The sequence below is a fragment of the Mercenaria mercenaria genome, chromosome 13, assembly GCF_021730395.1.
Source record: "Mercenaria mercenaria strain notata chromosome 13, MADL_Memer_1, whole genome shotgun sequence".
Lineage (NCBI taxonomy): Eukaryota > Metazoa > Mollusca > Bivalvia > Venerida > Veneridae > Mercenaria > Mercenaria mercenaria.
In genome coordinates this window covers 33,497,670-33,514,100 of record NC_069373.1, presented here as the reverse complement: position 1 = coordinate 33,514,100, position 16,431 = coordinate 33,497,670, and the positions used below count along the sequence as shown (strand labels likewise).

At 30.1% G+C, this 16,431-nt stretch overlaps 1 protein-coding gene across 1 annotated transcript in view; it reads left to right on the top strand.

Annotated features, from left to right (window-relative positions):
• LOC123529123 (uncharacterized) overlaps window positions 1-16,431 on the top strand; it is a 44,738-nt gene that overhangs the window by 18,347 nt on the left and 9,960 nt on the right. The window contains exon 7 of the mRNA XM_045309340.2: window positions 6,430-6,519. Coding sequence (XP_045165275.2) covers window positions 6,430-6,519 — 90 coding nt within the window. The remainder of the gene's footprint in view (window positions 1-6,429; window positions 6,520-16,431) is intronic.

Genomic DNA, 16,431 nt, shown 5'->3' with positions numbered 1-16,431 from the left:
TAATGTTAATTTGAACAATAGTTTTCCTCAAAATATACTGCCTCAGGCAAAACCTTCTGTTAAATACTTTGAGCTTTCAGGGTTAATTTGGTTTGTCTACATGTCATGTTCAAGGTCCATGCTTTTTCCATGACACACATGTATAAAATGCGATTTTTTTTGTTAAAATTTATCAATCAATGCTGTATTTAATAAAATTAAGATAGTAATAGACAATCTGAGGCCATTTCTTAACAACTGCACAATTTTTATAGTGTTGCTTCGAATATTTATTTACCCCACCCACTTTTTCCCAGTTTGAGAGTGTACCACTCTTCCAATATTAATCAGAGTGTACTGATATACTGTCATTTTAATGTTTATTTAGTTTGCAGTATCTGCTGTAAATAACACCTTAATATCTCAACTAATGAAAAATGTTTTAGCTTTTTGGTAAAGTTCGTCAATTGAAAATCAGTAAATTTGATTAGACCACTTTGTGGCTCTATGCTGAAAAAAGTATTCAGTACAATTTAAAATGCAACATGTTGTGTGAATGTCCATTGTATAGTTATTTTATCATGAAAGTTTCAGGTAAAAAGGTAGAACCATTTTTGAAAAAATAACAGAAATTGTGTTCCTGGCTGGTCACATGTCAGATTACCCCACCCACTTTAAATGTGAATATCTATAAAAGTAAGTCAAAAGTGGTAACAGTAACACTTGTTAATGAAACTTTATACATGTGGGTATATTACCACAAAATATAAATAAAATCAAAAAACATTTTGCGCAGACACCTAACTGGGACCCCCCCCCCCCCCCCCCCCCCCCCCCCCCCCCCCCGAAAGAATAAAGGTTTGGTTGTTACTTATTTGCTTTTTTGCATGATCATTTTCGTATGTCAGAGCTAGGCTGAAATAAATGTGCAGTGAATCCGGTGCTCGAACCCGAGGCCAGTCACTTACAGGGCGAATGCTCTACCGACCGAGCTTACCGGCTGCCTCACACATATTCAACCCTAACGTGACCAAGTCTGTGCCACAAATTGGAAATTCGTCCTCAAATTCCGGAGGTACATAATATTGCAAGCGTCGTTAGACTGGTTAAGCAAGTAGGTACGGTACCAAGTTGGGCGCCAATTATCACAGCGTGAGCAAACTGTGCAGTTAGTCCTGGCTCGAACCCGGGAGCACTTACTTACAGGGCGAGTGCTCTACTGACTGAGCTAAACAGCTGTCTGACACGACTTCTCCCCTAAAGTGACCCAGTTTATGCAGCGACAAATGATAATACTATTCAGCTCGATGTACCGTTATTTTATGAGTTAATTCATAGAAAAAATTTATCTTACATGTGCATATCAAAATATCTATAGTTGTTTTAAATTAAAAATCCTGCTTTTACCTAAATTATATTCTTATGATTTTTTTTTTTTGTTCTAAGTTCACATAAGTGTATAATATTCCCTCAATACTTTTGAAAATAAAAATATGTTTCAACGATGAAAAACGGCGGGTAGATACAATAACTGTAGCATTACTTTTAACAATAACCAAACGCCGCTGATATATCAGTCGAACGGCAGGTAAAACATTTATGAATACTTCTAGCGTCTAAAATGAACAATACATAGCTGAAAAATCTTCTCATATATTGCTGTATCAACCTGGTAGATTGTATAAACAACGGTTGCAGTTTGCTTAGAAACAATCCAGAATCTATGGAATAAATTTATGACGAGCGCATGGAATGTAACATCATCGATTCGATATATCAGTATCGAATTGGAGACTTATGTTATTTCTCAAGACAAAGGTATATTCAAGGTGTATTATTTATCATTTAGTGTCAGTATTCTTCTGATCTGTTTTTTTTTTGTAGTTAAAGTATCGAAAGATTATATAATTATACAGAAAATAGCGAACAGGTATTATCGAAATTTATTTCATCGAATGAGCAACTATTCCCACATGTTACAACATTTGTTTGCTTCATTCATTGAAAGTTTGATCATGTTGAGCCCTTTGGAAACCCAAACTGTATGATGTAACGTCAAACGTGTCTAGACAAAACTAGTATATGATCGTTGTCCGAGATAAAGAAAAAAAATCAAAAACAAACAAAAACAAAACAATGCATAAATGTAGTAGAAAAATATTTTATTTTAATTCAATAATTAGCATTTTCATTTTTTTTTTATAATTTACATTCTTTCGCTTTCAAATGTAGTCCACACCAACAACATTTTGTCTAATAATCTCACTGTTTTGAACCGTTACATGTAGATGTATTTTGATTTGAAAATATTCAATAGTAAAGACAAATAACACATATTATTATTTAACTTTGCAATATGACACACTGTATTAGATCAATTGCTCACATTATTTGAAACAGGTAGAGCTAATTCCAAGTATAACTAAGTCCGAATATGAGGAAAGCAGGGCCAATACAAGAAAAAAGGGCCAACATGTAATTCAAACATTTTGATGGGTTAAAAAAAGAGGGCCAGTACGGATGTCTTTTCCGTTAGATTTTTACACGACACTATTTTGTTTTACATAAAAATTATACATTACAATAGTTTTCACATTGTTGACAAAAATATCAGTTTTTGATAGTGTGGATTATTTGTGCAGAAGTACTAGCGATTCACTTGCTGGGAAGTGGATTAATAATTCTTTATTTTATTTATTCTTTATCATAGTCTCTTCACTGTACATCAATATACAACATAGATCATAAAAAACATTAATACAATGTACAATGTCATTCATATATGAAATATTAGAGACTTCAACATATAAAATTGACTTCTACTATAAAAAGCCAGACATAATTTTAAAACATACTCATATTTACTATTACCGGTATTACCATTAATTAAAAATTCTATATTTATTATCTAAAATCTAGGAATTAGACATATAAGTACTAAATGTGGGTGTGCAATTTGTGCTTGGTTGGTTGTATTATCTTATTATATTATTGACCAACACATATGTGTCTCGTTGCCTGCAGCCTACAAAGTAATGCCATTTTCTATCAAAGCTCAGATAATAAGATATTCAGGCTTTTATGAGGCTTTTACCGAACTATATGAAACTACTGTTTGTTCTGTTATTACGTATGCATCATCTGTATGGGGTACAGAAACATTTACATGTATAAATGCAGTTCAGAATAGAGCTGCCAGGTATTTTTGAAATGTTGGTAGATATACCTCAAACGCAGCGGTCTGTGGGGATATCGCATGGAATCCAGTAATAAGTTTATGTTGGAAAACTATTATATTATATTGGTGCAAAGTAGTAAATATGGATGAGACAAAATTAAATAGAAAAGTGTTTAGTTGGTCAAATAGTAAAAGTAGCAATAAATGTAAAAAATGGAACTTCCGGGTGTGTCAAAGATGGAAAAAATATAACTGTGATAGATTTTGTGACATTAATGCTTTTGCTAATAAAAGTGATATCTTAAATGTAATTTTACCTAATATTTTCAATGAATTTGTAGAACAATGGCATTGTGATGTAAGTCGTGATACTGCCTGAAAATAAGCTTAGCCTGTATTGTACCTTTAAACAGAATTTTGAAGTAGAACAGTATTGTAAGATTGTTTTAAATAAATCATATCGAGGTGCACTTGCTAAGTTTAGGAGTGGTACTGCTCCAATACATATAGAAACTGGTAGATATAACGGTCTTCCTGTTAGTGACAGAGTTTGTTTTAATTGTTCCACTACAGTTGAGGATGAACTTCATGTTTTATTACATTGTCCTTGTTACAATACTATTCGTACAGATTTACTGTTAGAAGCTTGTAGAATCAATAATAACTTCACAACTTTAAATGATACAGAGAAAGTAGCCTTTTTGCTGACAAATCCAGAAATAGCTTTACTATGTGCCAAAACCTGTTTTAGTGTTTTAAGTAGAATGAGAAATCTTTTATATCATTGAATAAGTATAAATGTATAAATATGAATATATGGTGTACTAACTTGGTTGTACAGTTTTTTTTTAAAAAAAAATTACTAAAACTTTTTATGCTTATAAAAGTTAGTATGAAATTCTTAAATATTTTAGCTACTTGTGAATAGATTATAGTCTCTCATATTTCTGATTAGAAAGGTTTGCATGTTTTAATGTAGTCTGATGTTATTTTAATATGTATGTGTATAATTATCATGCAAAGTGAGACTTAAATAAACATATCTTATCTTATCTACTCAGTAGAGAAAATAAATACGCTAAGTTCCGGTTATTGCTATTATAAATTATGTCGTGGCATCACAATATCTCTCAAAATTATTCACAGTATTCTACCTACAACCCATTCTGTTTTACTGAAAATGATCAAGCGTTCGAAATTAAGGTATTAGGCCCATAATAGTGTATCTCCTTTTTGAAGAGTATTCAATTCCTACCATAAACCTACTTTGACAGCAATTTTCAGGGGGTCGTAGGTTCAAGCCCTATTGGGACCAAATTTTTTCCCCCTTGTTTTCCTTTTTTCTAGTAAGTTTTTACTTCTTTCAAGACTTGTTATTGATTTATTGTACAAAAATGGGAAAAAAATCATTTGATATGCGATTTCATGCTGTTAAAAGTGAATTTACCTGTAAAACAGAAGGGGTAGAGTTAGACATCTTTAAAAATACTGAGTTACATGCGGTAAAAGTTCTCTATTTTGCCTTCATTCTTTAGATTACATATTGTGGAAGAAATGTAGGTAGGTTTTACTTCTGCCCCAAGGTTATTTTTGAATGAAGTGAGCAAAATTCAAAACAGACCCACAGGATTCGACCATAATTTTTCAATATTGGAGTTGGAATTCTGTCTGATTAAATCCATTCACTCGAGGCACCCTAGAAAAAATGATATTGACAGTTTTTATTTTAAGTTTTATGATTGTTCACCAATAGTTTGATGTTTCTTTCATAAAAAATAATGGAATAATAAATTCTCTGAAAACGTTTTGGATAAAGGCCACCACTTTGAAATTTGTCTCTACTTGAGCTTTAGGAAATACCATAAATTACACAAAATTTATAAAAAACGGCACGGTAAAAGTTTTTAAAAATTTGCATATAAGTGCGAAGCATGGTCAACTTTAAGAATAAACCAAGCAAATGCCATTTTTTAAACATTGCTATTAGGGTCCTAATACCTTAAGTCTAAACATTTTTTTTTTATTCTGAACATTCATACCTGTCGTAAGGTAACTCAAAGAGTTCTTATGGTGCTACCGCCAATACTCGAAATTTGAATAATAAAATCATCATTAATCAAGTGATTTTCATGTTAGCCTAATCATTTGCCCTCGGGTAGTCGTACTGGCCCCAATGCGCAATACGACAACAGTTGGACAAATAAAAAGGAAGGCCAATATGAAATCGCTTGATTAATAATATTATAAAACATTTATGCTCAAGAATGATAAGACATATATAGGTGATTCTTCAATATATAATAATCATACTTTGATTTAAAAAATATAGGCTGGAGACTTCATTATTTATTTATAAGATAATGGAAAACTATTTGCAGTCTGCATTTGTTTATCAAATAGCCAAATATTTTAATTCTGATTCACGTAATAAATAATATTCAAGTGGAAACTGTCTAATATATTTGTTATATGGCGCGCTTGGAGGGCACCAACACGCCAGAACGGCAAATAAGCGAAACGACACATATCTTATTTGTCTTACTGGTACGCATATTTGTCGTTTTAGCGTGTTGGTGCCCTCCAAACATGCCAACGTAACTACACGCCAGAACGGTAAAAAGTTTTGTCGTTCTTGCGTGCTGATGTATGAATTGACGCGTTTAAACGTCATTCTGACGTGTAGGTGCTCTTTAAACGCATCAACACGCCAACGCACCAAACTTTGTGACGACAAATTAGGGCGCCGATACGACAAATAAGGTAGAAATCAGCCATCATATCTAAATGTTATTAGCTTTGTTATCTTTGTAAAAGCATGTACGCTACAAGTATAAAAAATTCCGTGTTCTTGAATATCTTTTTTCTATTGAATAGTCGGCAAGTGTACGTTGGATCATAGCATTCATATAATGTATCTATATTAAGTTTGTTAAATTGACAAATAAAAACTATGTCTATCATGAATGTCTCTACTTTATATGTTGAAAATGTATATAAATATGCCTGTATTATGTATGTGTGTGTATGTCTTGGCTATATTAAAACTGTATTTATGTTAATCGGCCAAAAGGCATTGATTTGCTGATTTGCCAAATGAAACTGTAAACTATATAATACAATTCGCTTAAGCCGTTGATAGGGGATATGAGGGGCGCTGTACATCCTATTACCTCTCATTAACAGATCTCATTAACAGTTGCTATTAATTAGCCCTGGTGCATATTTGCTTATATAAGTTATTCTTATTAATTAGTTTCTACACTGCTGAATAGGTACTGCCTGGAGTGAAACTGGCCAAAGGAACAAACTGGAATGCTTCAATGGAAGTTGGATTACCAGTATACCGTGTTGCTACAGTGTTGGTAGGTAATCCTGATGTTTACACATGTACTTGAACCTGGACCTAGCAATGCAATCTATACTTAAATTTACACATTAATATAATAACTGTGTATCTCTTACGCATATCCACCCATCCATTCATCCATCCCGCCATCAGTCCATTCATACAGAGAGAGAGAGAGAGAGAGAGAGAGAGAGAGAGAGAGAGTATTAGTTGATGAACCATTGGGCTGATTGGTACCATCTGGGGGGATTAATTCTCATAGTGAGTTTTAGAAATGTATACAAACCTAGAGTTTAAAAATATGTGATAGCATTGTATCGGCGGTAGCTTTTTGTGTGGTATTATCTTGTTTATATGCCTACACTTTTTGGATATTTCCCAAGTAGCAGATAAAATATTCTATCACAACCTGACAACATTTTGGTAATATTTAGTCACATTTTCAGATTCAAATTTATCTAATCTTTAGTCATAATCATTTTTTTCTCAATAAAAAGTACTTAGCATGCTTAAAATGAAAACTGGGTGATTGCGATACTATACTTATAGGACAGTACCTATAGCCATTGTCACAGTGATAAATCATACCACTTTTAGAAAAAGTATCAGCTTAGATTAATGTTTGTCTATACAGTTTCTTAAACAAATGCAAAATTTCACAGATTTAAATACTCAGTAATGTATGAATGAATGAATGAAACACATAATACCGCAATAATAAGATAATTAATCATGTGCAATTTTACAAATGTGTCAAATTTGAAAACTGTCCAGCTGTAGGGCAAACAGTTAACAGAATAGAAAACAAACAATCACAAGGATGCAAGACATAATCTAAACACAATGCGTTACTGATACTAATCCCCAATGATAACGTGATTCCCGCCGAAAAAAAGAGGACGAGTCCATTCTATGATAGCTGAAAAAAATAAAAATAATTTCATAATGCATCCACATTACTTGACAAACAAATATTAGTGTTTGTTATTTTAACTATACAGTTAGTATACTGCAGCATAGCTCAGTCGGGCAAAATGCAGGGAACAATTAGATATAAGCAAATTTTTTTGTGTGTTCGAATCCTCGTTAGGATTTTTTTTTCGCCTTTCCTATTCGTTTCTGGCTTTGATGGTTTGTATGTCTTTATATAACATAAAATGTTCGTTATTCACTTAAGTGCATGCATTTAATTAAAACAATCTTTGATATGATGTTGAACCTTTTTCGTCTGCCGCAGCGGCTTTAGATATTTCTCTGCCGTGTTGTCACAGAGAACATGAAGGAATCCAAGTTTTATATGCAAAAATGAAATAGATATTAAATTTCGATGCTGAGTTTCGAACGCACACGGCAAAAGACCTGTTAAACATAAACAGTATTTTTTCACTCTAAGCTAATTTGAAATTGGTGCAAAAATAGAAATATTTAGATTTCTATGATATTTCTGTCGATCACAAGGCCCGGGAGAACCCCGTGCGTGTAAAGTTATCACACAAGAACGGATTGAATTGATAAGGAAAACTCAGCCCCCCCCCCCCCCCCCCCCCCCCGAGACGGTTGCTTCAAAGAAGGGCTTTTTTGTTCATCTTGTTTGTAAAACGGTGTAATTGAAAGAACATATGATTGTTGGAATAAAGAGTTTGCATACTGGGTGTGACTGTGCAGGATCAAATATTATTAGATTCCTTATGGCAAATATATCCAATTCGATATGGGTATGATATTATTATGATAAGCTTCAACAATAAAATTCTTTATCTGTGATAGAAAGATTTGGAAACTGCGATTTTCAAGGGATTGCCAGTTATGTTCTTTAAGGTGAAACTGCTTGTTTGATTATAGTTTATACGTATGTTACGATCTGCTTAAAGTTATACTTGTTGAATTTAAAGTGATAAATGTCAGATGGTAGTGCAGCATTCAAGTTTTGGACGGACATAAAGGTGCAAAATGTTTTTTCTTTGACTTTTCTGATTGTTGTTTTGACATTTCTCTTGCTGATTCTGGATGATTAAATTACTTTTGCAGTTATGATATTTGTGTGCTTTGACCAACTGAGAGTACTTAAAGTGACGCCGGTGTATTTTGTTCAATCTATTTATTTGATAATTATGCTATGAAATAAATATGTAATTGTAAATACTTGTTCTTTTTCCTTTCAAAGAGTCTCTAGTACCCTATAACTATCTGTGTTGAACTTCATCGACCAGTTCTTTCCTATGCTTATAGAGACTGGAGATCATGTTGTAGATTTTGTGTAACAAGATTTCCGCATAAGACACACAATGGTGTTATAAGCAAATAATCTACTGTTACTTTTAACTGAGTCGGCAACTGGTTAAGGTAAATTAGAAAGAGACATGGACATATTGCTGAACACGGAGAAATTGCAGCGAGAACAGTTAAAGTGCTTGAGGACTGCATTAACAACGACACTTTGGGATATGTCTTAGGGCTGATTTGCTTGTCTTGTTTGTAAAACGGTGTCATTCAGAGAACGTGTTATTGTTGAAGTAAAGAGTACGGGTGTGACATTGCGGGATCAAATATATTAGATTCCTTATGGCAAACATATTGGATTCCTTATGGGTATTATATTCTTATGAAACGTTTCAACAAGTAAACACTTTATTTATAGAATATTTTAAGAGAGGTTTGAAAACGGCGATTTTCAAGGGATTTCTAGTTATCTTCTTTAAGGTGATACTGCTTGTTTTATTATAGTTTAACGTTTATTTTGATCTGCTTATAGTTATACTCGTTGAATTGTATGTGATAAATGTCAGATGGTAGTGCAACATTCAATTTTTGCTTGGACATAAGTTTTGGTCAGACATAAAGGTGCTATATGTTATTTCTTTGACTTTTTTGATTGTTGTTTTGACATTTCTCTTGCAGATTCTGGATGACTTCTGGATGACTTTTTTAATTTTGCAGTTATGATATTTGATCTGAGATTTCCGCAAAAGACTACAATGGTGTTATATGCAAATAATCTACTGTTACTTTTACATTTTCTAGATTCTAGAAGACCTCTTGTGTAACAGTTATAACTTTTGTTTCACAGAAATGCTCTGGACTGAAACAATATTGGTTATGACTGAGTAGATCATTTCTGTAAAAATATCTACTAGTATATTAAGTTTAACCGTCCACTCATGTTACTATCGGATTACCCATTTAAAACCACGTTTATATGCAGTTTATAAACAATTATTTTACATTATATCTATACAACACATTGATAGACAAAATCATGAAAATTAAAATCGTTTAAGACATATAACTGTTGTATTTGTAGCCAGTATGAAAGAACTTACTAGTAAAATGTTTCCTTAATCTTCGACATTTTTGGTTTGCTGCTTTGGATAAACGTTAATTATATTGACTAAAAAACATCTAACATAATAACATGGACCAAACGTAAGAATTGTTACAGTTCATGATTAAATTTTCTTCAAATAGATGTACCTAAACATGACACATTAATACGAGAGTAAGCAAAACGATCTTTCTATAGTAGTATTATAATTACCGAAGCGAACTCAATCTGACCCCCCTGACCCCTTGTCCCTATTCTATAAGTGGACTTTAACCTTGCCCTAAACTTAAAATACTAACTTAGTACCCTTGATACCCTGAAAATCTTTTAAATCATTAGTTAAACCGAATGAAAACCTTTGGTTTAACCAAAAAAAGATTTAGTCTTTGATTCGGACTGACCCCTTGTCCATATTCTAAAAAATCCAATGCCGGACAATTAAAAACCCACAGGTTTTAAACCCAGTTAAAAGTTTTAAATACATATGATATAGATGAGTTTACAGAATAAAATATATTGTTTGAAAGAAAGAAAATTTACTGATAATATAAATCCTCATTATGTTATAACAAAAAACGGGAGAAAAATGATAAAGGCTACTTGTTCATCTTGTGGAAAAATGAAATCAAAGTTTGTTAAAAGTACAGGGGGTAATTTAGATATTCACAAAGCAATGTTACCTTTATTACCTAAGAAAGGTTTAACACTTCCAGGATATAATTATTGTGGGCCAGGAAATCCCCTAGATAATGGACCCCCTGTCAATGAACTGGATGCAGTATGTATGGACCATGACTTTTGCTATGACAGTGGTGTAAAAAAGGGTACATGTGATAAGCAAATGCTTTCCAATTTAAATAAAACTAAATCAAAAACATTTGGAGAAAAGATTGCAAAACATTTAGTTGTAAAACCAGCTATCAAAACGAAATACACACTTGGTCTCGGACAAAAATCAAAAAACGGGAAAAGGGGGTAGAGTATACCCCCGGAATCACATGGAGCGATGAATTAGCAGAAGAATTACACAAACCAATTAAAAGGAAATTTAGGAAACGAAGAGTGATAGTTAATGATATTGATGATACTTGGTCAGCTGATTTAGTTGACATGCAAGCTTTTTCAAAATATAATAAAGGAGTAAAGTACTTATTAACCGTTATTGATATATTTAGTAAATATGCTTGGGTTATTCCATTAAAGAATAAAACTGGAGAATCTGTTACTGAAGCATTTGAAAAAATAATTTTAGAAGGACGATTACCAGTAAATTTATGGGTAGATGAAGGAAAAGAATTTTATAATAAAAAGTTTGAATCATTTTTGAATAAAAATAAGATTAATATGTACCATACATTTAATGAAGGAAAGGCTGTAGTAATAGAAAGATTTAATAGAAGTTTAAAAAGAATAATGTGGAAATATTTTACAGCAAATAATACTTATACTTATTTAGATAATTTGCAGGATATGGTTGATAAATATAACAAACAAAACATTCTAGTATAAAAATGACACCAACCGAAGCTAGTAAAAACTTAAATAAAGGTACTGTTTACTTTAATTTATATGGTGATTTAAAAATACCAAAGAGTAAAACAAAATTTAAAATTGGTGATCGAGTTCGTTTAAGCAAACTTAAAAGACATTTTGAAAAAGGATATACACCAAACTGGACAGAGGAAATATTTATAATTTATAAAATTAATAATACAAACCCAGAACATACACTATTAAAGATTTAAATAATGAAATAATTCAAGGTTCATTTTATGAACAAGAACTTTTACCTACTACACAAGAAGTTTTTAGAATAGAAAAAGTTATTAGACGAGACTATAAGAAAAAACAAGCTTTAGTAAAATGGAAAGGTTATAGTGAAAAATTTAATAGTTGGGTACCATTTAGTGAATTGAAAGAAATTTAATTTAAAAAATATATTATATAAATGGTCCATAAAAATTTAATTTCTAATAATGGAATAGAAACAATAGATCAGTTAATCATTCACTTAACTAAACTAGCTGCTGCTTACAGAAAAAGTTATAAATTTTGTGGGAGAGTAAGTACCGGATTTTTATATTACAGCAGGTGTCTTTGGTTGTTCAGCTGCATTAGCACTTGTTCCAGCTATTCCTATATTTGTAGCAGTTGCTGGCGCTGTTCCATCAGTAATTACCATATTTACTAACAGACTAAAACTTGACGACAAGAAATTTATTTTAAAAGCACATCATCAAAAAATAAAACAACTTATAACAAAAGCACGGATTGGAAAAGTAAATAAAGAAGAAGAGAAACAAGTTATTCAGGATATTTTTACAATACTATTAGAAATGCAGAAAGAAAAAAAATATTCAATGCCTTTTGAAACGTATATGAAGGAATTTAAACTTAACGGATATAAAAGTAAAAAAGAAGAAGAGCTGTATTAAATTTTACGTGTGTTTTTAGAGATTTTTTTCTATAAGTATATTATATATAGATGGTTAATAGAAAGGTAGATAGAATGATTATGCCAAAATTATCTAGCACTTTAGGAGAAATAATGAATCCAGACAAAAATTCATATAAGAAAGTTCTTAAAAGAAGAAATGTTATTAAATCAAATCTTGATCAAATAGTTAGCGATGAATATAAAAATCATGTTATTGATAAATTACAAAATGTTATAGATCCTTATCTTCGTAAAAGAACTTTATTTGAATGGAACTGTGGTTGTCTATTAACTGAAGAAGAAAATGCTATACCCTCGAGTACTAAAACCTCTAGTTTTAAAAAGTTATGTGATTGTCCCAAACCAAATAATATTCGAAACAATCCTAAAAAAGTTATTGTAACCGACTGTGATACTAATGAAGAAAAAACATATAAAAGCAATTATGCAGCTTCTAAAGACCTTGGTATTAATTCTGGGTTAATAACAATGTGCTGCAAAGGAGAAAACCGAGTAAAATGTGGAATATCAAAAACTAATGGAAAAAGATATAAATTTAAATATTTTATTTCTTCTTAAAGATAATTTAAAACTTTATTTATTTTATTATTTTTTAATTATTTTTTTAATCCTTTTTTGCTTAACGAATTTTATTTTCTAAATATAATATAGATGGAAATCGAGAGATCTACAAAACATATTATAAGAAATTTGAAATTAAAATTACATATAGACAAGATCCAAAGAATCAATTATATTTAAATATAAACGACTCTTATGAAATACTTAAATCTGAACTTAAAACTTTAAAAGGTATAAAAATAAACGTTGTTTTAAAAATAACTTTTGCAAAAATGGATAAAACTGATACAATATATAAATCAGCTTATTTTCAATCAAAGGCTTTAGAAATTATTAACACAAACGAAATAAAAAAAACTTTACATCAAGCTTTTGATGAAATAATAAATAGAATTGGTAATTGGATTTCTGAAGGAAGTGGCTGGAGAATAGAGTCAGTTGATGCTCATTATATAAATAGATATAAGTATAGTCCGTTGGCTGCTTCAAGTTATTTAAAATTACCAAAACCATTACAAAATTCAATGAAAGGATTAATAATATAAAAGAATGATGATAACGAATGTTTTAGATGGTGTCATTTAGCTTACAAATTTCCTGTAACAAAAAATTCTGAAAGAGTTTCAAATTATAAAAAACATATAAACGATCTTGATTATACTGGAATTAAATTTCCTGTTACATTAAATCAAATACCTAAAATAGAAGTTTTAAATGAAATATCATTTAATATATTTGGATATGAAGAAAATAGTATTTATCCATTGTACATATCAAAATATCAATACGAAGAACACTGTGACATGTTGCTAATTACTAATGATAAAATAAATGATAAAATAACTGATGATGACTGTAAGCCCTCAAGAACTGTAGTCCAACATTATGTTTGGATAAAAGACTTTAATAGATTAATGACTAACAAAACCAAAGACCAACATAGAAAATATTTTTGTAAAAGTTGCTTACAACATTTTACTCAAGAAAGAATATTAAATGAACATATTCCAAATTGTTTAGCTATTAATGGTACCCAAGGTGTAAAAATGCCAAAAGAGGGAAGTAAAGTACAATTTAAAAATTATCATAAAGGTTTAGCAGTACCTTTTGTAATTTATGCTGATTTTGAATCAATAACTAAAAAAGTTTAACTGCTTTACCATCAACTAAATCTTCATTTACTGAACCATATCAAAATCATATAGATTGTGGTTACGGCTATAAAGTTGTTTGTTGTTATGACGATAAATATACTAAACCACCCAGATTTATAGAGGTCCTAATGCAGTTTATAAGTTTATTGAAAAAATGCTTGAGGAAGAGGAATATTGTAAAGAAATATTTAAAGAGCACTTTAACAAAGAACTAAGAATGTCTAAAAAAAATGAAAGTGAATTTAAAAAACAAAAGTTTTGTCATATCTGTGCAAAAGAATATATAGAAGATTCAATCAAAGTAAGAGACCATTGTCATATAACAGGAAAATTTAGAGGAAGTGCTCACTCAGAATGTAATATTAATTTTAAACTAACACATAAAATTCCTGTTATTTTTCATAATTTAAGAGGTTATGACGGTCATTTTATTATGCAACAAATAGGGAAATTTAAAAAAGAAATTAATGTTATTCCTAACAATATGGAAAGATATATGGCATTTATGATTTCCGACTTGGTTTTTATTGATTCATTCCAATTTATGTCTCAATCATTGGATAACTTAGTAAAAAATATTCCAGAATTTAAATACTTATCTCAAGAATTTAATTGTGAAAGTGTTGAATTATTAAAAACAAAAGGTGTTTATCCATATGATTACATGGATTCATTTAAAAAATTTAAAGAAACAGAATTACCTTCTAAAGAAGAGTTTTATTCCATTTTAAATGAAACACATATATCTGATAACGAATACGAACATGCTAAAAATGTTTGGAATAAATTTAAAATTAAAACAATGGGAGAATATCATGATCTATATTTAAAAACTGACGTATTACTTTTAGCTGATGTATTTGAAAATTTTAGAAAATTATGTTTAGAGTACTACAAATTAGATCCCTGTCATTATTTTAGTAGCCCTGGTTTAGCTTGGGATGCAATGTTAAAAATGACTGGAATTAAGTTAGATTTAATAACTGATATTGATATGTATCTTTTTATTGAAAAGGGACTGAGAGGAGGAATAAGTTATATTTCAAACAGATACAGTAAAGCAAACAATAAATATATGAAAGATTATAATTCAAAAGAAGAAAGCAAATACATTATGTACCTTGACGCCAATAATCTTTACGGTTGGGCTATGTGTCAACCTTTACCCTCTGGAAACTTTAAATTTATATCCGAAAAACAATTTAAGAAATTAATTGCAAAAGGTAAAACTAACTTTATAGTTGAATGTGATCTTGAATATCCAAAAGAATTACATACTGTACATAATGATTATCCTTTAGCTCCTGAAAAAATTAAAATACCAGACGAATGGCTTTCTGATTATAGTAAAAATATTAAAACAGAATTTGAAATAGGAAAAAGTAATGTAAAGAAGTTAGTTCCAACTTTAATGAAAAAACAAAATTATGTAGTTCATTTTAAAAATCTTGAACTATATACACAATTAGGGTTAAAAGTAACAAAAATACATAAAATATTAACTTTTGATTCATCTCCTTGGTTAAAAAAATATATTGACTTTAATACTCAAAAAAGATCTAAAGCAAAAAATTCATTTGAAAAGGACTTTTTTAAGTTAATGAACAATTCTGTATTCGGTAAGACGATGGAGAATTTACGCAAGAGGGTTAATATTAAATTAACACATGATGAAAATATTTTATTAAAATACATAGCCAAACCTTCATTTGTTAGTTCAACGATGTTTAACAAGAATTTGTTTGGTATTCATAGAATAAAAGAAAGTTTGTTATTAAACAGACCTTGTTATGTTGGAATGTGCATTCTAGATTTATCAAAATATTTAATGTATGATTTTCATTATAATTACATTAAGGAAAAGTACGAGGATAATTGTAAATTACTATTCACTGACACTGATTCATTATGTTATGAAATAAAAACCAAAGATGCATATGAGGATTTTTATAAGGACAAAGATTTATTTGATAATAGTGATTATAACCCAAAATCAGAATTTTATTTTGATAATAATAAAAAAGTAATTGGAAAATTTAAAGATGAAGCTGCCGGCATTCCCATTGTTGAATTTGTCGGATTAAGAAGTAAAATGTATTCATATTTATTAGAAAATGAAGTTAATGTTAAAAAATGTAAAGGAATTAAAAAACTTGTTGTTAAGAAAACAATAGTTCATAAAAATTACAAAGATACTTTGTTTAATTCAACCCAAACTAATCACACCTTTAAAGTTATTCGTTCTGATAAACACAATCTTTCCAGTTATGTTATAAATAAAACATCTTTATCATGTTATGACGATAAAAGATATATTCTTGATAATGGTATTGATACATTAGCTTATTCTTAAATTAAAACTTAAATTAATTCTTAAATTAAAACTTAAATTAATTCTTAAATTAAAACTTAAATTAATTCTTAAATTAAAAC